This window comes from Hesperophylax consimilis, chromosome 7 (genome assembly GCF_061612785.1).
Source record: "Hesperophylax consimilis isolate HC1 chromosome 7, BYU_Hcon_1.0, whole genome shotgun sequence".
NCBI classification, from domain to species: domain Eukaryota; kingdom Metazoa; phylum Arthropoda; class Insecta; order Trichoptera; family Limnephilidae; genus Hesperophylax; species Hesperophylax consimilis.
The window spans coordinates 41547452-41573479 of NC_142842.1; the positions used below are offsets into that span (position 1 = coordinate 41547452).

The 26028-nt window shown below is 32.8% G+C and overlaps 1 protein-coding gene across 1 annotated transcript; it reads right to left on the bottom strand.

Moving 5' to 3' along the window:
* Positions 1-6257: 6257 nt before the first annotated feature.
* Positions 6258-22853, bottom strand: LOC149422799 (uronyl 2-sulfotransferase homolog pip-like). Its single transcript, XM_089633966.1, has 5 exons — positions 19862-22853; positions 14411-14549; positions 13320-13476; positions 7190-7314; positions 6258-6420 (listed from the first exon to the last, which is right to left on the bottom strand). Exons 1-5 carry the CDS (start codon positions 19998-20000, stop codon positions 6258-6260), a joined length of 723 nt encoding a protein of 240 aa, XP_089490092.1. The 5' UTR covers positions 20001-22853.
* Between the last annotated feature and the right edge of the window lie 3175 nt (positions 22854-26028).

Below are 26028 nucleotides of genomic sequence, written 5' to 3' on the forward strand. Positions count from 1 at the left end.
ACTACTACAAAATATAGATGCTCCTGTGATAAATGAAGTAGACACAGGAATTTGTTACATATTTTGGTACTTTTTTTCCAATTGGTTCTGGCTTTCACCCTTCAGTGGTGTTTTAGGGTATCATTTCAAATTATGGGGAGAAGGAAGGTGAATTTACATTTAGTTTAAATGGGCCAGTTTCAAAATTATATGGAAGATTGGAGTCGAATTCAGACTTAAAAGAGATGATATGTGGAATGGAGGGGAGGAAATTTTAGATAAGGCTTGATAGAAGAGAGGAGATTTGTTTAGAGAGGGACAACCAAACAATATATAAACAAAAGTTCCCACTTCTAGACCACAGAAGTGGGAACTGGAATTTGATAAGTGGGAATTTTGAAAACATGAGAAGGAACTGAACAATGTCCAATCCTCATTCGAATAAGTGAAGAAATTTCCTTTTTGGAAAAATGGGGAATTGTTGAAACCACGGTTTTAATGGGTTAGTCCTTTGTATTTAGGCTGATTGACTATTTTGGTATCGAAAATAGATTTGGTATCAAAAATGGAAAATCAAGAGAAGAAAATTATATTAACCCCTATGAAACAGGTAAAATATTTTAAATATCTCATAGCCAGATTTAATACTGAAAATTACATTTTAAATAATAGACCCAATTCTACAAAATCATTTTTTTTTAAATTTGGAAATGCATTCAAAACTTCTAAAATGTAGCTCTACAATCTGAGCACTGCATTGCATTCCAAGGAAGTCATCATTTCACTGGACTGCAAATGTAGCCAGCAGCATAATAGGGGTTATACCTACATGTTGTTCACAACACAGAACACAGGTGAACTCCTTGCATATGCTATTTTATCAATGAACATGACATTTAGATTAATTATTTTAAAATTGTTTTATTGTTGTTTTTCACAACAAGAGGGGCAAAATTTTGTCCTAACATTTTGTGTTTCGAAATATAAAATAGAGATGGCAGTAGTTGCACTAATCGAAAAGCGCCAGGGAAATTATTTGTGTACATTTTCTTTTTGGAAAAAAAGTGGGTGTGTCAAGCCTACGCAAGACAGAAGTGAAACTTCTAGTATTCCTCTCTCTCTATTTTCATTTCATCATCTCTATTTTCTCTCTTAGGTTAGTTTGAAAATTAGAGGTTAAATAATTCAACGACGAAGCATGGATTTGCTTTTTCTAATATTTTCTTATAGATGAATGACGTTCGATTAATGTATAGTTCCAAAAATTTTCAATTTATTCATAAGTATACAATATTACATAAATAACAATATTACAATTAAAAATTACAAAGAAATTACAATGACAATTTACCAATCATGTGCCATTTTCATTGTCAATTTCATGAATATCATTTCCTAATGTCGTGATAATTGGGTTATGGTAACTAAAGTGCGAGATATATACATTCCAACAATACTACTATATTGTGAAATATTTATCAACTCTTATAGGTTATATTTACCTTATGTTAATGTCATCACTGTGTGAATCAGACTCTCCTCTTCTTTGGTGATTCTCAGGGGATATTTCCTCTTGTGCCACTGATGTGTTCATCACCTCTATCTCGTCACTACTCATTTTTAACACTGAAATTCTGTACCAAACCGTATGAACCACAATCAATTACGTATTTCACTCGTATTACACTCACGACGCAGTATACTAACCAAGCAGCTGATGCTTGGCGTGGCGCAGTTCGCTGGTGTCTGAGAGAGAGGAAAGAAGAGAAGAGAGAGAACGTTCGTGAGCGGCTCCCCCACCTCAACAAGCGCATATGGTGAGAGAGGGACAGTGAACGGTGAGCGGTGGTGGGGGTACCCGCATTTTCGTGTCGATCCTAACTCGGTTTTACTCCGTCCCCGAATTACGCGCCTAAAGAAGTTTCACTTCAATAATAAGATGACCAATGAAAGCTGTTTTTGAGATAATATTTAATAATGGTTTGCTTTATACTTGATCCTAGAGGAAATAACTTTACAAAAGTACGTTGTTTTGGCAGTTAGGAACGTCGCTATTGTACGTAATGATATTTTGTTTGGCCGTTTACAAAAAAAAATCTGGTGCCTCTTGTAGTTTGTGATTGTGATACTCAATGATATTAGAAAACACCGACTCAAAGCCCAAAATGTCATATTTCTTTTTTCCGTTTTCGGTTGGTTTTACTACTAAATAGTTCCATGAAGTGAGAATCGGGTTCTCCACCATCTTTCTTTTATCATTCTCCAACAGATGGCAGTGACTACACTTCACTTCGATTTTTTTTAAATATTATTATAAATTTTTATTATGCAAAGCCATGAACGATTAATTTATAAAATACACTATTATGATAAAATGAGGATTATATTACCAGGGAGTGCGAATAAAAGACAGAATTAAGTACATTAAAATAATACTGTTTATTATTTTAATATTTCTTGTGGTACAATATAAAATTATGAAAATATTATTTACAAATTAAAATAATATAATTAAAATTAGGTAAGCATAGTTACTAATCATAGCATTTCGTCAACACGGTTTTAAACATACTTTAGTGAATTTTGAAAAAAGTTTTTTTCTCTTAATTTAATGATTTATGTACACGAAATACCAAATAGAATTAATAGGGGTTTTAATGAACCATAAAGTAATTTGAAATAAAATATTAAATAAAAATTATTACATCTTTTATCAAACGACCGTAGTTTATTGATATAATGATTTTTTTAGGATTCAGTTTTAGACATTTTCATCCTTATGAAGATTGAATTCTTCTGTTAAATTGGTCAGGAATGCATTCATTCATCCACATATCAAATAAACATTGAAAACTTTCCTAAAGATCTTTCTAATTAAATCTCTAACGTTAAAAATAAATGATGAATAAATATGTGACCTTTTAAATAAAATAAATGTGATGTAAAACGTTGACATGAGCATATCCAAATCAAATACATTATATGCAGTTCAGTTATCATCAAAACAAGCATTTTATCATATTTAGTAGCAAATTAATTTCCATGTAAATCTATTTCAATACCATTTGATGGCAGCAGCACTTCTTCAATGGCAGAAAATATATTCAAATTTTCTAATGAACGCGAATCGTCACACAACAATAATAGTATAACTGCCAATTTTAAATCCGCTGCAAATCGATGGTATAAGTTGTAATTACATAATAACTTGAATACTTTATAATTATGGATAAATCAGGGTAAGTCAAAACTTATATACGCTTTCGCCATAAAACACTTTCAACATTATCACACAGCCTGCGGTCACGTCATTTGCCTTCCGGCTATTACAGTGTAAACATGTCCACTCCACTAGCTGTTTACACAGAGGAGGAACAACGAGCAGTGATTTTTTTTTCTCTTGTCGGAGGGTGTGAAAGAGGATGAAACTCACTTTTGACTTTTAACACAACAAGGGGACAGTGCATTACCATATGTGTGTTTTGAGGACCGAGATGTTTAAAAGTAGCCGGAGAAGTTTGACGCAAGAAGTGGGAGCAGGACGCCCGTCAGTCTCCACCATGGATGACAAAATTCAGCAAATTTTAGAGATGGTTCTAGCGAATAGGCAAGTTACCATCGGCAAGGTAGTGTCTTCTTTGAACAGGAGTCACTGTGTATTGATTTGTGGTCCTGGAACACCCTCTCTACAGCCCAAATCTTGCTTCCTTCAACTTTCATCTGTTTATGCCGCTCAAGGACACTGCGTGGTCGTCAATTTCCAACAGACATGCAGGAAGCTGTGAAAAGGTGGCTTCTCGGCCAACTGAAATCTGTCTTCTTAGAAGGACTAAGGAAAGCTTGCAGACCGCTGGATATTGTAGTGCATTGAGAAGGGAGGTGATTATGTAGAAAAATTAGGCACATGTTGTGTAAATAAATTTTAGAAGGAAAAGTATAAATCTTTTTTGACTTGTCCTGTATTTTATGGAGGGTTAAATTACTAATTTCAATCATGATTTTTCTTCTTCTTTTGTCTCTCAAACCGAATGTTGGACAGGTAGACAGTACTAAATTCAACGTTTTTCCTTTGCTTTTTATTATTATGTATTCATGTTGTCATTCAAAAGCTGTTGTTGCTTCTGTCACAAAAAATCACCAATCAATGCAGCAGTATTGATATGGTGGCTAGGTTCATATTAGCAGTTCAATGATTCTTTACGCAAGTAATGTGATAATCTACGCGTTCATAGATGGCGTTAATTTAATTATTTTATTGAAATACCTTTTTTACAAGTTCTGATTTTTAAGGTTAAACGCAACGCTCGTTGTATTCTACGTGTTCACAGATGGCGTTAATTAATTAATTTTGTTTAAATACGCTTTTGCAAGGTATTGCTTTACAATATTAAGACAAATCATTTGTTTGCGCCCGTATATACGCAATATGAATATGAATCAATAGTTTTGTTCGTTTAAAGACTTAATTCTTTCGAGAAAGGCACACAAATACAATATTTTACCGATGATTTAATCCAATATTGTATTTGTATGCCTTTCTCGATAGAATTGAGTTTTTATATGGACAAAACTATTTATTCATATTCATATTGCGTATATGAGGGCGCAAACAAATAATTTGTCTTAATACTGTAAAGCAATACCTTGCAAAAGCGTATTTAAACAAAATTAATTAATTAACGCCATCTGTGAACACGTAGAATACAACGTTGCGTTTAACCTTAAGTAAACACCTATCTAGGATATTGAGTTGGTAATTTTCATAATACATAGTGCAACATAACATTACATTGTGTTACATTTGTAAAGTAACTAATGTTATATTGTCCCTTGATTCCACCACGTTGACTTATTTCTTATAAGATACTATTACCTGTGTTTATTTTTTATAATTTTACTATAAACTTTTTAATATTTGCATCTTTACGCTTGTGATTAGTGACTTAACCCAAGAATAAGAATTTAACCTTACTATTTTAATACTAAAACTAATAAGAAATGCTTATGAATATGACAGTAAAACATAAAACATAAGGAAAATTCATATCGACCATTTAAATATAATAAAAATTAATGATATTTAAATACAACTTTTTTAACGTTTAAGTACAATATAACATGTTCATTCTTCTCCGATTCTTTCTTAGTACTGTCATAATTTAAAATATCTAAAAGACATATCACAAATATCAAAATTGAAGCATCCGCTAATCATTCAATAATTTTTGACTAAACATTCTACACTTGTGTACTTTTGACACAATATTGATAAGCCACTACCCGTTAGGGTTCATTGATAAAACCAGGTATCATTCATTGTTTGTACATTCACAGTCATTCGTTAAATGCGGGGATCTCAAGACGACGGTAGTGTGGGCAGCCGGAGAGCCAGGAGTTGTTTATGAAGTCGCTGTCTGCAGAACTGATAGAACTCGATTTCCCTCGTAAAGTTTTTTCTCACGAGATTCTTCACATGCTCCGACACTGGGGGCTTGAATGCGTTCCTGTTGATGCGATCGAAGTTGCTGAACTCATCTGAAAATTAAAAATAGTCATTATAATTTTGCAGTACATGGGTGGAAAATTCTAACATCAGGGGCCAGGTCATTCAATAGCAAAATCGTTACTTAGATATGTTATTTATCTTAGAAAAATGAAAGAAATCTGCTTACATCTCTTGTTAAATTATCGAACGTCAAAGCGAGCTAAGAACCTAAGGAAAGCTATAGGATTAATAATTTGAGCGTTTAATAAAACCTTATAAAGCGACGTATTTTTTGCATTGTTGTTATCTTTAGCATTTATAACTAACTTTTACAAATCTAATGCCTAACGCGCATTCGTTCTTACTCAGCAATTTTACTCGATATTGAGTAAGTATCACCGTGCGGACGGCAAAACTCTTGGCTTAATGGCTTGCTTGCAGAACGGCTTGCAGCGATTTGGAATTCCTAATTTCTTTCTTATTTACTCGCTTCGAGCCAAAGAGCAGGACTCGAGTGTGTACGTTAAATTTAGTAAGTGAGTAGTGGCTAAGAGACCCGCTAAACACAGCCACTATTTCTTCCGCGGTGTAGAATTGCTAAGGCTCAAACTGTTTGGCATACACTAAATGTCAAGCCAATCTTGTCATAAATAAGTGTAAGAACGAATGTTTAATCTGTCGTTTCCATATAATATGTATTACTATCAACTATCTAAGTATGACAGTGTTTTCGAACCATCGTTAATAACCAAAACAATTAATGTGTAATTCCTGTGGTAGTATTAGAAAATGACTACTCACTCCAGTAAACTTGAGAAGCCCCTTGGAAGAACTTGGGAATGTAGTTTTCCAGGACGGTTAAAGTGGAGTTGAGGTCTTCTAGAACTCCCACCACTGCGTAGTGTTTCTCAACAGCTCGCTTTGCTCTCTCCATTGCTCCAATTGTATTGAAAGGCCTGAAAATACAGAAAATGTTGCTTTAGTTTAAGTTTCATAGGATAGTGTTTCATCAAGGTATTCTAATAGTTGGTCACTTCTCCCGTGGCGAGAGACCTAGGCTATACCTAAGCACCAGCCAGGACTTTGAATTTAGTATAATTCTCCATAACGTAAAAGAAAGGATTAAAAGAGATTAAAAGATTTAAAAGATGGTTTATAATTATTTTTGCTTATTAATTATATCTGATTTTATATTGACATGTTTTCTTAATTCTAAAATTTCAAAATTATTTATTTGCCTAGCTTTATATCCTGTGTGAAGTATTTTAAGACCTGAATTTTTATCAAAAGTGTGATCATTATTCAAAAGATGATCAAAATCAGATTCACTATTTCCATTTAGAGCTCCGAGATGTTCTTTAGTTCTGACTTCAAAGTGTCTTCAAAGTGGGTTCTACTTAAATATTTTTCCACTCAACGGGTCTTTCCCGTTTAACGATATTGCAATACCTAATTCTGATAAACCCCACCCACTCTTACCCCTCCCCTCTCCTTCCACTTCTTCTTTCCAATTGTAATCTATATTTAATTTTTGACATTGGAGTATGCTTACTCCTGATGAGATGAACTTCGTTCATGAAACATATAGTTGTTGTATATAATAAAGTGATTTAAACAACGTTATTTGTGTTTTAAAGTTTTATTTTTAAACCTTGAATTGTCTTCGCAAATTTTTAGCAACGGCGAAAAAGGATAACTTTTCCAACTGGAATCCTTATTACTCACGTGCATTCATCCTCATGACCGCAGAAGAACAGGGTTTGCCTGCGATGGTCTCCAATTCCTTCGTGAGTCACTCCTTCCATGTACCGGCACTCCCTGTCTCCGCTCAATACACAGTCCTCAAAGTCCTGTAACACAAAATAAATATTATTTTATTTTAACAATACTTTTAATTCGGGGTAGGTACTTTCTTATTGGTTTGTCCAGATTATTTGAATGAGTTCCATCTAAAGTAAGTACCTACCTATGCATAAAATAATCAAAGCATTTGTTTTTGACAGATTGTTGTATTCTGTTGTATTGTGATTGGTTTATCTGTGGTTGTATCGTTGGAGGGAAAACATGGTTTAGGATTTAGGAGGGAAATGTATTTTTGAAAAGTTTGTGTTTTTTGGAGGTTATTAGTGCAATGCGTTGTGATAAGTGTTATTTAAAGATAATAAACAACAGTGAAAAACAATAATTTTCATTTTGACCAAAGGTACCTATTGCATTACATCAATGGGTATTGTGTCAAAATTATGGTACCTACTTGCCCGAAGAAAGCTTCGAACAACAATTGCATCTAAGATATTGACGTTTCTTTGGAGACTTTGGAAACATTTTTTTAAGTAACTTGAAATATGGTTTATAATATTTAAGTGGCTGCCTTTAAATCTTGTGATTGCAGTGGAAATTCGTTTTGATTTAGGAAATTAGAAACATACTTTTATGTATACTGCTCACAGAATTAATAGTATGAAATGAATACAGATTTCTCCTACTACCGGAAAATAAATTACTTTATTTATTCCCGCATTTCGGAAACAGCAGAAACCGCATCTTCCAGCCGCCAACGTGAATCGCTAGACCACAAATTGTCAGTTCCAGATGTGGTCCAGACAACACTTTGAAGAAACGGCTATTTATTTATGAATTTCTTCGGAATCTTTGATGAGAAAATCGATAAGCCCCGGGAAATCATTCACGCTACTTCCGACAAACGCCGCGCGGTCAAATTCACAATTTACCAAATTGAAAACGGTATAGTCAAGAATCAAATCATTTCTAGGGAGCTAGAAATTACGTAAGTAATAAGATTTTGATTTAACCGCATTCTTCACCTTAGCGAAACTCCGCAAACAGTTAGGTTCTTAGGTAATTCTATATTTCATTCTTGATCAATTCAAAAGCCGCTATTTTCCAATTTGTGAGATCGCCCCATTTCAAAAAAAGTATGTATATTATACCTTTACATAGTTTATTTTATTATTTCCTTTGCTTTTCACCCATTAAGTGTGATCTAGGATATATACAGTTCAGATTTTCTGTTGAAATTAGTAATATTTTTTTTAAAGTAAAATTTTAAGAAGTATTATAATAATAATATTGATAATTCAATATAGAGGAAAAAAGATATTTAAACATCAATCACTTCAGAACAAAATATGTAGATATCTGTATAAAATGTTAGGTAGGTAGGTACACGGAGAAAACTTACTGATATGAAATATTGTTTATTTATTAAAACCTGGTCAAATTATTCATTTTCCTGTTAAAAACGGGACTGGTGTCTATAACAAATGAATTGAGAAATTTCATAACAAAATAATAGTACACGAAAAATTTTCGCATCTCGTCCGTTATATTTATTCGGAAAAGACCAACTGCGTTGAACACGTGTTCAGATATGTTTTGAAATACTAATATTTTATCAGAAAATGGTAATGCATTCACATTTTTAACAGAAAAGTGATAAAAAGCGTAATCATTTTTCTCCGTGTACCTATATTTATGTACCAACCGTCGAATGGTTTCCGTGTAATTTTCAATATTTTCCGCGCGGCGTCAATCACCGCTGACATTTACCATCGTATCAATAGGTAATAATATTTTCATAATAAAATATTTTTCCAAATCATACGTATTATTTTAATATTGTTTTACTAACATTTTACAATGGAGAACTATCAGTATACAAATTCAGAGGAAAATATTTTCGCAATACGATTCCACATAAATTAATCGTTTTTGAAAGCATTTCAAATAAAATACTGTTCTTTGTTATTTTAAGATTTTAGTCTTACAAGTAAGCATATAAATTTAAAAATGTTAAAATTTTAAATGCAAAAATAAAGTTTTTAAGGTAAAATATGTACCTCCCAAAAATACTACAATTGTTTATTGTCGTAATTATTAATAACAAAATGATGTTTTTTTCCGTGACCTACATTACCTACCCGTGTAGACACGTAGACGTAGGTTCCTACTCAGCTAATTATATTATGTTTTAATAACCCTTAACCATGTACCTATTAATAGTAAAAACGATTTCAAGCTTTGTATTGACTGTCCATATCCCTGAATATAATAAATCTTCATAATAATAACCTCATCACGGTATAAGTAATATTAGTCACACGGACTATTCATTCTCAATTTACGTGGTAATGAAACGAAACTCTCTATATTAAAAACATTTATAGAAAAACCTCGGTTAGGTATATCATTATGTGGGTTCGATTTTGGAACGACAAGTGTGTTCATGAATGCTTCATTCATTTTTATGAATGTATGTTCGATTTTTGAACGAAAAGTTTGTCTTCACGAATGTTTCATTATTATGAATGTATGTTCGATTTCGAAACGATAACTTTGTCTTCATGAATGTTTAATTTTTATGAATTTATGTTCGATTTTTGAACGAACAGTCTTCACGAAAGCTTAAAGTTTATCGCGAATTTCAGATAACTGCTATAAAATAAAACCCCGTTAAAATTACTGTATCCTAGACAAAAAAAATCCCAATGAAACCTATGATACAGATTGCCGTATTTTTCTAATAAAATTCGTGTAGCACCGTTGGTAAGGATCATTGTACCTTGTTATAAAACGTGAAACTGTATGTTTTTCTGAAGAATTTTATAATTCGTTGTCGATGTTGTTTATTGTGGTTTAACGAGGAATATAAAGGTATACGTTGCAAAGGATAGCAAATGCGATATGATTGCCTTGAAATTACAAATTACTAAATTACTGGAACGAAAGATTATTATTTGGCGGAACTAATTCAACCACTGGGTGAATAGGTCTGATTGGGCGCTGGGTAGGTTTTCCTCGTGATCCTGGTACCTTTGTAAGCAGATTCTCATTACTATTTTCCGAGAGAATCGCGTACAATGTGTTACAGGGTGGGCTGATATTAAAGTTTATCCAAGAGAAATTAAAGTTTTTAATATGACAATTAAATCGTCCCACTGCCCTTAATATATTATGTGACATAGTCCTATTAGAAGTAAAACGCACGATGTACAAAATATACGTACATTGTACATATGAAAATATGGTAACCGGATAAATCATCACAATGATAATCACATCACATCTTCAAAAAGTTATATAAAGTCATGTAAAGTGATGAAAAATAAACTTTATTAACTGGGTTTAGTAGGATAGGTTAGGTTATGTTAAAAAAATCTTTCATCGTTTCTAATGACTTTATATCACTTTTTAAAAGTGTGTTGAATTCTCACTGTGTTGATTTATCATGGAACCATATCGCAAACTTTAGCCAGTGATTTCTTATCTTATTTGGGGTAAAAAAATAGATGAAATTTTGGTCTCCGTTGAAATATTTTAAAATTTGTTATTTTTTTTCAAACTAAATCAAAAAATAATTTCAAAAACTTTCATTGAAAATTTGAAAACGGAATAAGACACTAATATACCGGGTGTATCAGCAGTATCTGACAAATTTTAACCAGTGATTCCTGACCTTATTTGGAGTAAAAAAAAAATTAAAAACCAAAAAATACTTGCTGAACTTAATAACAATATTATAAAATTAGATTTATATTAAATTTAAAAAATAAATAAATGGAGTTCTACGAATTAAACACAGAAAAAATAAATTTGTCTCCGGTGAGTTTTTCCCACCTAAAAACAATTAAAAATAATATGACGACATGTTGCAAGTCAATTAATTACTTTTTAAGAGTTATACTGCATCCTCAAAAAAACTTTTTTTTCCATATACCGGTCCACCCTAATAAAACTTGTCTTATACAATACAATCATTTATACGCTGTCAAATGGCAGGTAATTGGATTTTTTCTTGTTCAAATAATATATAATTTGTATTTATACAAAAACGCAAAGCTTGGTGTGAATATTTGGTAAAGGAATGTGAGATTTGAGATCTAAATCTACCTCCTTGTATCCAATCCACTGTATTACATACCTATATCTTTTATCAATGCCCTTAAGGATTTAACATAATGCAAGTTAGTGTAATTTAAGTGTACATAATTTTAAAAAAAAATAAGAGAGAAATAAATTTAACTAGTAAGTACAACAAATTAAATGAAAAGAGAAAATAAGTAAGTATAGATAGGTACCTACATTTAAATGCTATGAGTATTATTACATTACTGTTAAACTAAAGCATGCCGGAGACATGGAAGTAATTATTTGCAATTAAAATATTGTTATATTAAACTAATTATTTTAAATGAATCATCTTTCTCTAAAATTAATTAAATAATAGAGCGGCCATTAAAAGCTCAAATCAATTAATTTTAATACCCACTGATATTACACTATGCACCAATTAAAACGTGGCAACTTTGTGGTAGCTTTAAAAATAAGTTCGATGAATTTTTTATGTAAACGAGCGAGAAAATTTTAAGTCATATCTGTTGAATGCTTCCTTGGAGAAATCTCGAACACATTACTCTCATAACTTCTTCTTGAATCGTTTCCTCGTAACTGAGGATCGTGACCCCCACTCCAATTATTTCACGTTCCGGACGCCTGTGATAATTTGCAAGAAGATGCAGGAAGAGTCAAGAAGAACCACAAAAAGCCAAAAAAAACCATGATGGGCTATGAAGGGGCTAGAAGATGCAAGAAAAGTTAAGGCGAGACAACAAGTGTTAAGAACTAAGAAGAGACAAGAAGAGACAAGAAGAGCAAATAAGAAACAGGAAGAGACAAGCAAGAAGAAGGAAAACACATTAAAAAATAAATCTCAATTAATTCCTTTATTCTTGCCCATCCTAAATTCCAATAATCCAAGATCCTTCCTATCCTAAGAGCACTTGTTCTAAGTCCTAACAAAAGAGTGCCTCCTGGTGTACAGGTCTCAGGGGAACAGGAGTGCTCCTGGCTAGAGTTATACAATCAAATCGCGTCGTTCACACTTCTTCACGTTCGTCATTCTTGGTCACACCAACACATTGATGATCTTCCCCGTAACTCTGATCTCACGTAATAATATCTGATCGATATAGATGCACAATATTAAAATTCAACCCAGTAGCTTGGTATTCTAAATGTATATGCTTCTATGAGGATTATTTGTATTATTTGTAAACTTATTAAAAATACATATTTAGAAATTTTTATTTTAGTAAATGTATTAAGAAAATGAATACTTGAATGTTCGATCGAAAATGTTTAGCATACTGACCTAAAACATTGTGAATAATAATGCATTTAAAAAGTGGAATTCACTAAAAAACATCGTAGTGAGAAAACCCGAGAAATAAATGCAGTAAATGATGATATTTAACAAAGGCAATGCTGTCTTACCAATTTAGCATTTAAATTTAAGCATCCTGTTAAAATGCTCATAACGACAGTTCTTAATATAAGTTCCATATTTAACAACAAAATATCTTTCCTTCCGTGACATTTTTTTTCACAGAGTCCATGGTCGAGGGTCTCGACTCTAAATCAGGATGTCACAGGTTCAAATCCAAGTGTGCGCAAGTAAACTTTATTTAATTAGTTTGTGTTATTTTACAAGTAATTCTTCAAAACTAATAGTATATGTTACGGCATGTTTCAGAGTGGAAGATACTCCAAGTAGCGCGCAGATGAAAGGCTACCTTACAGAATCGAAGTCGATCAAATTGAAATGGGTAAGGATTGCAGCTCTGTTTGAAAAGGTCTAAAGATAAGTTCCTCTTCAAGGTCCTCTTCGTTTCTTGAAACTTCATAATATGCCCCCGTACCTTGGTAACTAGTTGCGATCCTATATACTATATACCTAACGTCTATGATCTATCTCCAGTAGAGATGACACATCTATGGCACAGCTAGGAAGAGGTATTTCCAACAGAGAAGTTTAGTTGGTCAGATTATTGCTCACCATCTTGAGCCACTCTGGGTCGGGAAGCGGCAGGTCGGGGAAGGCTCGCTTCCTCTCCACGTAGTACCAGGGAGCGCGCACGTAGTAATACCAGGAGATGACGCGCTCTACGGGGTCGCGCACCAGATTAACGTAGATGGGCTCCGGCATGTTGTAGCTGCAACGTAGACATAACGAAAGTGTTAACCACTAAAGTGCCAAGACATTTACAAATAAATGCCTTGTGCACCGAAGATTTCCGTGCCTTTGGTTTTAGATTCGCCCGCGCTCACTGACTGGTTGAGGGAGAATTTTTGACTTCTCCAGCTCATCTGACTCTCTCAACCCATCGCCTTTGCACCGCAGTGGGAGGGATGGATTCATACGTCCATCACTCCTGGACACTTTGATTCCTAACCACCCCTCCTAACCTTTTCCTTCCCAGAACTTTCTTTCTTTGCTTTCCCTAAAAAGACCCTCTGCACAGCATCCAAAAGATGATGACATAAGCTTAATCAAAGATGACATAAGCTTATATAAAAAAAGTCGTTCAAAATTGTATTTTTTAAAGAAAACTAAAAAAGAGTATTTTGGGTAAATTTTTAAAATTTACATTCGACAATTTTTTGCTCTTGCGGATACAGGTCATTTGTAAATTTAATTTTAAACCCATAAAAATATTTTTTAATAATTTTAATTTTATTTACCATTTCGTTTGCAAAAATAATTAGCATTAAGCCAAAATAATTGCCAAAGTTGCCTCTAAAATGATGAAAAATCGACTTCTTTAATGGATTTTAAATTTTGAAACACAAATAAATAACATAACATAAATCCACACTAGATATTTGCTATACATTGTGATAAAAAAAATCATTGGTTAAGTATTTTTGCCTCAAATGCAAGTTTAAGTTTTGTATAATTTAATTTTATATTGATATTTAGTATCTAGGCAATGGCAAATGCATTCCCTTTACACCCATCTTTATGGGTGACTTGCAATCTTTTGAACATGGTCGTTTGGAATCTTAGGTTTTGCAAATCTGACAAAGGGAAACATGCAGTGCCTCCTGTGTAGAGTGACTATTGGATATCCTTGAGTGTTGACTTACGCAGTGAAATTGGTGAAGCAGACGTGCTTGATGTAGACCGAAGGAGGCTCGTAGGCAGACACTTGCGCCGCGAGCTGCACCTGGTCCGCCGGGGCCAGGCGAATAGTCTCCACGCGCTGCACGTGGTCCCGATGGAAACCTGCACGTGGATAAATCATTAGTCAAAACTAAATAAATAGTTTTAAATTGTTCATTGTATTGAATGTCACCATTTAAGGGGCCGATGATTCTAATAACTCCCGGTCGTGGAAAGGAAACGTTCATGGTACACACACCTTGATATTCGATGCACCCACCTTTTATATTTAAAATATAGGACGCGTAGCCACTTAACGATTACGGATGTGAACTTTCATAATAGGATAATACAATAATGTAAACTAGCAGTTAAAAACCCGCTCCGCGGGTTTTTGCTGCTAGGCCCTGCGGGCGGCACTTCTTGCACGGCACTGATATTAACTGTTATAGTACCTAATATAATTTGTTCATAAGAGACTTGCAGTGCTTAAATATGTGTTACAACCGTCAATGTCTATAAGTTGAATCAATATCGTATAGTTTGTCACAACAATCAAAGATAGTTATAACAAAGTTGACTGAAATGATAGATTATTACATATTGATTAATTGTACCCGTGTTTATGGATAAAAGGAGGGTAATTGTGCGATGAGATTAACAGTCGGTTTAATTAAAAGGTGTAAATTTTACTCCAACTGGTGGTAATTCTTTACCTAAAACTGTTACTGTATCTAATAAAGTTTAAAGTTAAAATATATATACACCTTCATCAGGAGAGTAAAAATCTATATATAAAGGTAGATTATTACAATATAGCGCCCCTGAGGTGATATCTCACAAAAGCGGCGCTATGCAAATTGTCCAATTAATAAATAAATATAATGTTTACATTTTATTATGTAAGTATGCATTGATATACAATGGAAATAGATAAAACAATGTTATCCTATTAAACTTTATTTTATTAAAAAACAAATAACTTTTTTAACATCACTTTATTATATACAACCAATACATGTTTCATTAACGAAGTATACACCGAAGTCAAAAATTAAATATAGATTACAATTGGAAAAAAGAAGTGGAAGGAGGGGGGAGGGGTCAGAGTAGGCTGGGTTTATAAGAATTAGGAATTACCATATGAAAGACCAGTTAAGTGGGAAAATATTTAAAAGAGAGTTTATAAAAAAAAATTCTTGTTAATTATATCTACTTTTATAAACATGTTCTCTTATTTCTAAAATTTCGAAATTATTTATTTGTGATGCTTTATATCCTGTGTGAAGCATTTTAAGACCTGAAAAAAAATTGCATAAAACAATATATTCATAAGACAAATAACATTTAATAACGGTTATTCTAATAAATTGAAAGTTGAAATACTAAATAAAAAATTAAACATATTCTCTTCAAACGGTATTTTTATCCCATTTCTTAAGATATAAATAAACAATCAGGATTAAAGCATCGCAAATAAATAATTTTTAAATTTTAGAAATTATAAAACATGTCAATATAAAATCAGATATAATTAATAAGCAAAAAAATTATAAATAATAATGAAAAGTGCCATTGCAAAGTTTAAATAAACTTCCAGAAGAAATCTTCGAAACGCTTAATGGTCAAGTAATTTTGCATATTTAAATATTCGCGCCAGTTATTTGGTTAGTTTTTACACCGCCAGAGGTGCGCTCTGTGTCGGTTAGCTATTGCCGGCCATGTTGAATGAACGCGTGCTTTTTTCGTCAAACGTCAAACGTAATCACGTAATTGTGGATAATTTTCACTGTAATTTAATTAATCCAATGGATTATAAACTTTCTAAAACATATTTTCTTCGATATTATCCAAAAATTATATGAGGAGAAACGATATTTTTGAAGAAATATCGTATTACATGTGGCGATTCTTTTTCAGTATGAAATCGTGTCTTAATTTTTAATGTCTTATTTTTTTTTGTATCCAGTCGCCTGCAAACCGAAATGAACCTTACGGTTGCTTAAAATTGAGGGGCAGATTGGTATTTTTTGCCTGCAGACCCCCAATGCAGAATTTATCCGAATCACATAATATGAATTTGACCAATCAGAGAGCCTACATCGTCCAGACGCTGGGACAATAATATTATCAGATACTAAAAGAATAAGAAAAAAAAAAAACTGTTGCTGATCTGAAACAATAAAAGTTAACTTCTTCTTAAAAGAGGACACAAAAAACATTAAAAAACCTTCTTGGGAAAATTATTCTAACCAAAGGTATTTTGCTCTGGAAATCATGGTACACCAATGTTAAAAAATATACATAATTTCATGTATTCACATTAATTTAATTTAAGAAAGTTCAGCCATGAGAAAATTGTTTCAACGTCATAGAATATTTATTTTCAAAACAAAATAACATCAGATATGTTGGAACTTATCGTTATGCTTAGAACGGAGTTTGAATTTATTGCGACTATAGCGAAATGAAAGCGGTGTTCCATTTTGTTCCCAGTACATGTCGTTTTTTAACGTTAATTTAACCTTTTTCGGCCTCCGTCGATTTCGGGGACCATCACATTATTAATGTTAAAAACAAAATTAAATTGACTTGAATAATTAAAATTGAATAAGTCAATTCCGTATCTCCCTCTAGTGCAAAGACATAATACGTGGTAATGAAACAAACAAACGTAAATCGAGAAATACGTATCAGGTGAACTAAGATTGTAAATTATTGTTTGTCTGTCTTAAAATGAGAATTTCCTAGATGATTTTTTCCTATGATTTCTCACTTAAATTAATTTCGCTACTTCAGGTAGACTGAGAGCCTGTCACTAAAAGTTCCAACCTAAACAGTGGCGATTCGTGGCCTATCTCATTAAAAGTTTAATCGAAGATTAGAAAAGGGGTAAAAAATCCATCAGAAAAAAAACAATTATGATCTTTCCGGTGTTATAGATATTTTCTATAGATCTGAAGGATTCTCATCACATCAATGCACTAGAGATTAGCGACCTAGCGACAATTCGACAACGATTAATTTAATCTTATATAATCTTATATTATCTACTAAATACTACAACTAGAATTACAATTTACAAAAGAAATAGGTATTTTTTTAAAATTTATAACAGTTTCATCTTCAGTACTTAACTTATTATTATTAACTGCATATAACACGACGATGACAGAGAAAAATTAGTTGATTCTTCCAAAATAATTTTTATTACATACATTTTATTCTCATAATCGCTGGGCACACGGTCACCTAGTAAAAACCAAAGGTTGGCAGGTCTGCCGCTCTGGCGCCACGCCTAGTATGTTTTATATACTATTTCTTAACAGAAAATTGTGACATTCAAAACACTTCTTTCGGACTCGCTATTGGGAATTATTTATTTATTTATTTATACGCCTAAAAAGGCTTTTACATAGAAGTGATACATGATGCAGTACAATAAGAGAATATGTATTATACAGGAGATATTGACAGTAAATAGATGTAAGCCATTTTAAAGAAGGTAAAAAATACACACTTTAAATTGTGATTACAAGTATAATGAGAAAATATTAAAAAATATGAAGCAATATTAGTAAAACGTAAGAGTAACATAAAGTAAAAAAGAAATTACAACAACACTACATATAAGACAAATCATTAAAACTAATTTACCAACGCTACTCTAATTTGTAGGAATCAACAAAGTGTTGGTGTAGATTATGCTTAATTCTATATATGGAGTCAATAAATAAATCAATAGCACTCCCATACTTGTTGCCCAGATCATGCATCCTATTGGTCAGTGAGTGTGTCTGATAGTTGGTCGAGTATGTATTACAGAAAAATGTTATATTTTGTCTTGTATTCCTAGTCGGCACATGTAGTTTAATAGTGGCAAGGATGGCAGGACTATCAATTAAGTTGTTAATGACTCTGTGTAACACAACCAGGTCTGAAATAATTCTCCTGTCAGACAGTGTTATTAGATGCAATGGATTCATCAAACTGACATAATTAATGTAACATAATTAATGTAATTATAATTTGGACGGGTGGATTTTTTAATACGGAATTTGAATGACGCGTTGTTTACTCCGAGGTAAAATGGTAACACAGGTTTATCTTATTTTCTTAATCTTTTATGGCAGTTCACTGCACAAATGCACCTTAGAGAAAATTGCCGATGATTCTAAATACACTTTTTGTTACATGCGCCGCTCATGGGGAAGAAAGAGATTTAGAATTACTTAACTTCAGTAAAAAGATGACATCTGACCACTGACGTTAAATTCCTCTGTGCGTCTTACGATGATGGCTGTTTTTTATACCGCTTAGTTAATAATTGCTTTCTTTGAACGGTCGTTATCAATCTAGTATCTGTACAGTCGCAGTCGTTTGACCTCTAAATGAAAGGCATAGCTCGCCACCGTCCTGAGCTCATTCCGTTAGCATTCGCCAAGTCTAGTGCGTTAATGAGATTTTTTTAATAACTTTTATTATCATTAGCCTTACTAATAGAACATGTTTTTTTAATATGTAATCATCACATTTAAAGTAGGTCCCTGCATTTTTTATCAGACATGCTTTATACCGATTTCTATTTGCAGAATAAATCAATAAAATACTAGTCAATAAAATATAAAACTTTTAAGTATGAACTCAGATGCCCCAAAAATTCACAATATCTACATAATATGTGTTTTCTGAAAACCGTATTTTATTTTATTTATTCAAAAATAACGGCACAAGTGCTATTTACATACATCATAGATGTTGACGGTCATGGTACAATGTAGAAAGAAGAAGAAAAAGACAAAATATAAGATTATATAAGTAAAAAAGACAAAATAAAAGCGAAAATATACTAGTTCAAAGTTAATGAAAGAAATAAAGAAAAAAACAAAAAACCTGTTGTGCAGTGACCTCGTCAAATTATGTACTGCTAAAATGATTAATTAGTTCAGCTTTATACATACTTCAATAGAGGCCTACTAAAAATATCAGCTGACATGGCATAAGAGGCACCAATGTTGTGTAATTTATTTATAACATTGTTAAAACCGTGGTATAATTGTCTTTATGGAAACTTGATATAATTGTAGTAACATGAAAGTTAATCAATATTAACATATCAGGGCTGTTGAGTGACTAGATCTGAATACCTAGATACTCCCCCTACTTCTTTTTCCTCATCTCCTTCCCATCCTCACTATCTTCAGTCTCACAACATACCCCAATTTGTGATGCCATAGTCTCACTGGCTCCAGACGGATGGAAGCAGTTGGGACTCTTGTGCGGTATTTACATAACAAAATTGAGGAGATAATCGTCAGATTAAGTCTGTCTGTTTGTCTGTCAGTCTGCTGAAAGTAACTGAAGGTCGTGGTTTAAATTTCCTGAGTGCGCGAGGAAAGTATATTTAAATTGTATGTGAAAAATTAGTGTCTTACCAAAGCGATTCCTAAGTGATAGTCTCCTCAGTAGTTCCATGAAGGTCTGACTTCCAACCTTCGGTACCCTGTTGAAGAACAGGATGTCCAGCCCAGCGTGAGCCGTGTTGTTCAGCTTATGAGGAGACAGATACTCCATCTGCAATTTAAAAAAAAATTACCATGATAACATATTTATATATTCGGATAATAGAATTAATGTATTCATGTAATTGTGGAATTTGTGAAATGCGTCACCAGCGTTAGTGATTTGATCATTAAAATATTTTGTAAGGTTTTGTAAGTTTGTTGTAATGAAATTTTACTGTTCTATTATCTTGTATTACTCCATTAAATATAACAGCAACTCGACTACACCATCATGTAATATTACCGATGAAGATTTAAGGTTTTGTTAACAACGTTGGAATCTTAAGGGGATGTAATGCAAAATGTTGTTTTTGGTTTCGAAATTTGGTCGTCTTGAAATATTACAGATGCTTTAATTAAATGAACACGTCTTGGCCTTTGTCTTTTTATAAGCCTAGAAGAAAAGTATATAAAAGAAAATCCTACAAAAAATTCTTTGACGTATAAAATCTCTTATTAAGTACTTACGAAGCCCTTTTCGGACGTGGCTTTTCTGTGTGATGTTTAAAATTAAGTTAATTTAAAGATTATGATCGGAAAACTTTTTAATATTTGTGCCTGAATTTCAAAAAGTTAAATAGAATTTGGAGATGTTTTTTTTACCCGAATCCGAATATTTCACGTCGAGTTTGATCGCGATATAGAAGAAAATCTGGGAAGTTATGAGCTATATCACAATGGTATAATTGACTGTCTCCACTGAACGACCAAAAATATATAATTCTATAACATTCTTTATAGTTCCATTCAACAGCCTAATTAATTGGCGTGCCGTTCCAATCCTCTATGATTCATTGACCTTTCACATTGTCTTCCTAATGATGTCCTTCCAGAACTTCCTTACGGGATCAATATGAGAAACGCACATTAGGCACTCTTTGTCGGTATCTGAAGTCGGCAGTCTTCCGTTTGACGATGGATGTCATAGTCTCTTGCGTGTTGGCTTGGCTCACAATTTGGACATTCTGTTTGAAAGAATCCAATAAAATAGGGTTTTCCAATTAGAGGTGTTATTTTAAATAGCCCGCTATTTCGGTAGATGTTACTTTTGAAGCTGTCATTTTTTTACATTTGACATGTAGAAACTACGTTATTAATAAAGATGGAACGATACACGCTTCAACAACGCATTGAAATTATTAAAATTCACTATCATTAATTATTAGAATTCCATCGAAAAATCATCTTGAGTGATGAGGCCCATTTCCACCTCGGTGGCTTCGTCAACAAGCAAAATTGTCGCATCTGGTGGGGCTCGGAAAACCCAAGAGTTATTGTTGAAAAGCCTCTCTATTCTCAACGTGTGACTGTTTGGTGCAGTTTATGGTCCGGCGGAGTCATTGGACCTTACTTATTCGAAAATGAGGCTGGAGCAACAGTTACGGTGAATGGATTGCGCTATCGAGAGATGATTAATGATTTTTTTATGGCCGAAATTGGATGGTACTGATCTGGACAACGTTTACTTTCAACAAGACAGCGCTACGTGCCATACAAGCAACGAAACCATTGATCTTTTACGAGAAAAGTTTATTTTAATATCAAAATAACACCTCTTATTGGAAAACCCCGTATAAGCATTTTTCTCCTGGTCTTAGGACCATTAATTTAACAGTCTGTTAATTGAACATTGATTTAACAGTCTGTTAATTGCCTCCTATTAGAAATAAGTTTTCGCATCCTTAAAAAATATGTGCGAGTACCATAGAAAGCAGTGAAAAACTCAGTATCCTATATTTTAATAAATTTTGTTCTTATTGCCGAGGACTTATATTATAGGATGCTGCCATAGGATAACCAATTTACTGACTTTGGACTCCTGTGTGAATTAATAATCTTTAATTTACCTTTAGCCGTAAAGGATAGTGTAGAATGCGGACCTATCACACGTGTTAGATGCTGCAGGGAGATAGATTAGATACACTGATAAAGGAAGGACGCAAGATCTACTGTCGATATGGGGAGAAATATCCGGCTCTTCGGTGTAAAACAGTGAAGGTATTACCAAACAAGTTTTCTATTCCGAAGGTAATATGCCTTTCTTATTACTTCCATAAATTGCAGCGAACTAAACCTCGACAGGTTGGAGTTTCTCTTCAATTGTACGTAACTAATTTAGTTGGCACCTGGTAAGGCTAAACATGATTGGCTTGTATCAGCACAACGTTACTTGCTCGAAGTAAAAAAGTCACTTACTTAATCAACATTAATGCAATATATTTTACTCACTGGTTAGATACCGAATTTGAAAAGGTACACACGATTACATAGTTTTCATTTATTGCAAAAAGGTGAAGGTAGCTTATGTCTAATTTAATAATTATTCTAAATGATCTTTCTCGAAACTGACGCATTAATACCGGAAAAAAATATGTTCTTATACCCTTTACTCTTCGCCATTGTAGAAAGTTGATTTCATTAGACTTCCTAGTAGGATTTATACATGTTCATATCAATGATCAGAATCACGAGATTGTGGATGATTGGCATGCCACGTAACAGTTAATTTTTAGATTATTTTTGCGCGAGCATGATAAGCTACAATAATTATCAACCCATTCACAAACATTTGCCTATTTGAATTAGCTATATTTACATTTTTTTCGTAAACCTTCACTAGTAATTTTCATTTTTGTTGTATTAGAACTACCTCTCGTACGTCTAAGACGCTAAACAAACCTAAATCAACAGTTCACGCCACCGACAAAAATGAATTTTCCGAGTCTGTTTTCAAAACTAGTACACAAGCCATTTAAATTATTGATATTATAGAAACAAACAGTATATTGGTTACAATGATGAAAAAATTTACAGGTACTAAATATTTCAAGTTGGGTATGACATGTTTCCTTATAATGTCTTGTATGTGGTATGTATATTCAGTAATTACCAGGTGACGTGTGTAGGTGTGTATGTGTATTTGTATGTGCATTGAACAGTTAATATTATTGACATGATTCTACTTTTAAATTTTGACAGTAAGTCCGAAAAAATATCTATGTTAGAATTTAGACAAATATTAATAACTATATGAAGAGCACGGTTAATTATGTAATTTTATGTTGCATTTGTTTAGCAATTGAGCGTGTGGAATAGCACTATATATTATATATACAAAGGTATATTAAAATTAATTAAAGACATAAGTTCGGAACAGTCGACGTTATTGTTTACAATTCAATTTATGTAAATCATCTACAACCGCCTTCAAATGAAAAAAAATTGGAACGTAAAGGGTCTGATACAAACGGTTTCTCTCTATAATGCATTATTTATGGTCTTACGTAACATAAACTGATATTACAGTAAAAAAATAGTATGAATCTGTTGAGTGCTGAGTTAAGGTGTGCTGATAGATTGATTGTAAGTTGTAACTTCCTAGAATAGAGGCGGATAGGTGAAGTTTTCCTAATTAATTAGAGCGAAAACAATATGTTATGTATTGCATCAGCGAATCATTATTATAGATCATTCCGTTGGTTACGTGTTTTCCGTTATTGTGCTCAGTGCGCATGCTCGGTCACGAGATATGATAATATGCAAATGTTTACGATAGTACTACTGAGGGAATCAGTATAAATTTTACAGAGTAAGTTATATTTTACAAACAATTTAAAAAATGATCTGGTATAGAAAACAAGTAAGAATATCACAATACTACCATTAATCATATCAAGATTAGGATTTATTTATTTATTAAAGCCATATTGGGCTTTTACAATAAGATTATAAATTAAATTAAAAACTACAGTAACTTAAAATTTCAAATCTAAAAAATAAAAATAACAGGCTAACTGAAGAACGCCTGAAATAAAATTAAAATAAAAAAGATATTGTAAATACAGCATGTGCATAAATTATGATATATCGTTTACTAAAAAGAGTTCAAGTGAAGTCTGTGAATCATTTCCATGACAGAATTCAACACAAAATTATTGTTTTGAAACAAGATGTTTCATCCAGTATGCTTCGGAGGTAAATGTAATGTCAACTAATTAATGACATCAGGTCAGTCCAATCTAGAATTAACATCTTTGTACAATAAAACAAGATCAAATATTTTTCCCAAGTTAGATAAATTGAGTACACGTAAAATTTCATGAATTCATGAAGATCATTATTTTGAAGTAAACCAATATTATTGCAATTTAAAGTAGTGTGTCTTCAGAACAAGTTCCAATAATACTTGTGTATTATACCATTTACCCTTTTAACTCGTAATAATTTGATAAATTTTTCATTTATTTCTTTATAACATTTACTCAACTATATATTTCTTTTACTACGGGCAAGTTACTAAGTGTTCCATGATTGCACAAGCAACATTTTGCACTTACGATGATGGAAGAAAGAGGAATTCAAAAATTGTCAGGTTATTCGTGATACAGGAGTGTTCAAGAAAGTAGAATTCAAATACTGGCAGGATGTTCGTAATATAGAAGTGTTCAAGAAGGAGGAATTCAAATAATGTCATTTTATTCGTAATTCTGGAGTGTTTAAGAAAGTGAAATTAAAATAGTGTCAGAATATTCGTAATGCAGGAGTGTCCCAGAAGGAAGAGTTTAAATACTGTCTGATTATTCGTAATTCAGGAGTGTTCAATAAGGTGGAATTCAAATACTGTTAGAATACTCGTAATTCGAATGTTATCAATAAAACTTATTTACTAATTTCAGTTGTGTGTTTTGTGTAGCATTGTAGACTTGCGTGAAATTATTCACGTTTAATGAACGCCTACTTGCTTTGAATATAAGTGTCATTTACAAAATTGGAATCAGTTGTGTGATGAATATAGACAGACGATAAACCAAAATAGTAAATGCAACCTGTCCTAAAATGAGTTTAATAAGGAACAAGAAATGGATATAATAACAAATAAAAAACATAATAATACAATATTTTAACTATAAGGTACGCATATAGATAGAGTCAACTTTGGCGTTCCAAGTATGGGCCACGAATATCGGATCATTGTTCGATGTGAGATAACTCGGACTACAACTACAAAATGATTACACGCACGTTGAGATATTGTACAAGCAGTACTGGAAAATTTAGGGAAATCAATGATATCAACTTTCATCGGGAAGTAGGGTTTTACCATAATCAGTGGTCATGTAAATTGACATATTAATGTTAAAAAATAGTAGAGCATTTTGCGACGGCGGGCGGCCGCCTGTCACCTTCGACTCGTTCGTTGAGTTCGTTCCCGGTCGGATTCGGGATTCGAGCGACATCGACTGCCGCCTCACTCCCCTTCCCACTTCCCAAATTAATTAATTTTTAATGAAAATTAATTTTGTATGGCGATTATTTATTAAAGTTAATTTTATAGTAAAAAAACTCTTTAAAGTTCTCTTCAAGTTCTGTTAATATTTCAGTACTGTGCTTCAATCGGCCTATCATGAAAAAAAATGTTCGAATTCTGTGAAACAACAACTAGCGCTTCGAAAATAACTGGAATGGTGAAATTTTTTTCACATTAAATGTAGCCATTTGCTATAAAATTACAAATGTAATTATTTTCATGCTATTCAAAACATAAAACGTGTACCAAATTGCCCAATAAAATCGTTAACTATTCACTTTTATTCGCTTCGTACTACAAACGTTTAAACGCTAAGTTAATAAGTCAATCAGTGCTAATGATCCATCAGTTTACTCTGGTGATGAACGCAAAGTGTTAAATTACAACATGGAAAGTGTTAACGACCGCTAGACCTCTAGTTCTATGAGCCAATACAAATTGCTCGCCTGAGTTAATCGATCTCCTATCATAACTAATATCTACTGGTTACTTACTGGTTAAAACTCGTGGGAAGAAGAACTATCCGTCAAACGATAAAATAGCACGGATAATAATATTAGCTACACTGCACTGTCTGCTAAGCTTCCTTCCATTTTCAACTGTTACTTGTTTATTGGTTTATATCTCAAAAAGCCTAAATGGTCTTGAAAATACCCATGTTGTAGAAGAGAGGAGACACCAGAGTCAGGCAAACCGTTCTACAGACGAGCTCTTGATCTCAAGAACGAGT

Bases quoted from the DNA above. Each gene is read 5' to 3' on its own strand.
- LOC149422799 (XM_089633966.1), bottom strand. From the start codon at position 20,000: ATGGAGTATCTGTCTCCTCATAAGCTGAACAACACGGCTCACGCTGGG. The intron at 13,477-14,410 runs GTAAGTCAACAC...TCTACGTTGCAG, and splicing joins TGCTTCACCAATTTCACTGC to CTACAACATGCCGGAGCCCA. The intron at 7,315-13,319 runs GTGAGCAATAAT...TTTGTGTTACAG, and splicing joins ACCCAGAGTGGCTCAAGATG to GACTTTGAGGACTGTGTATT.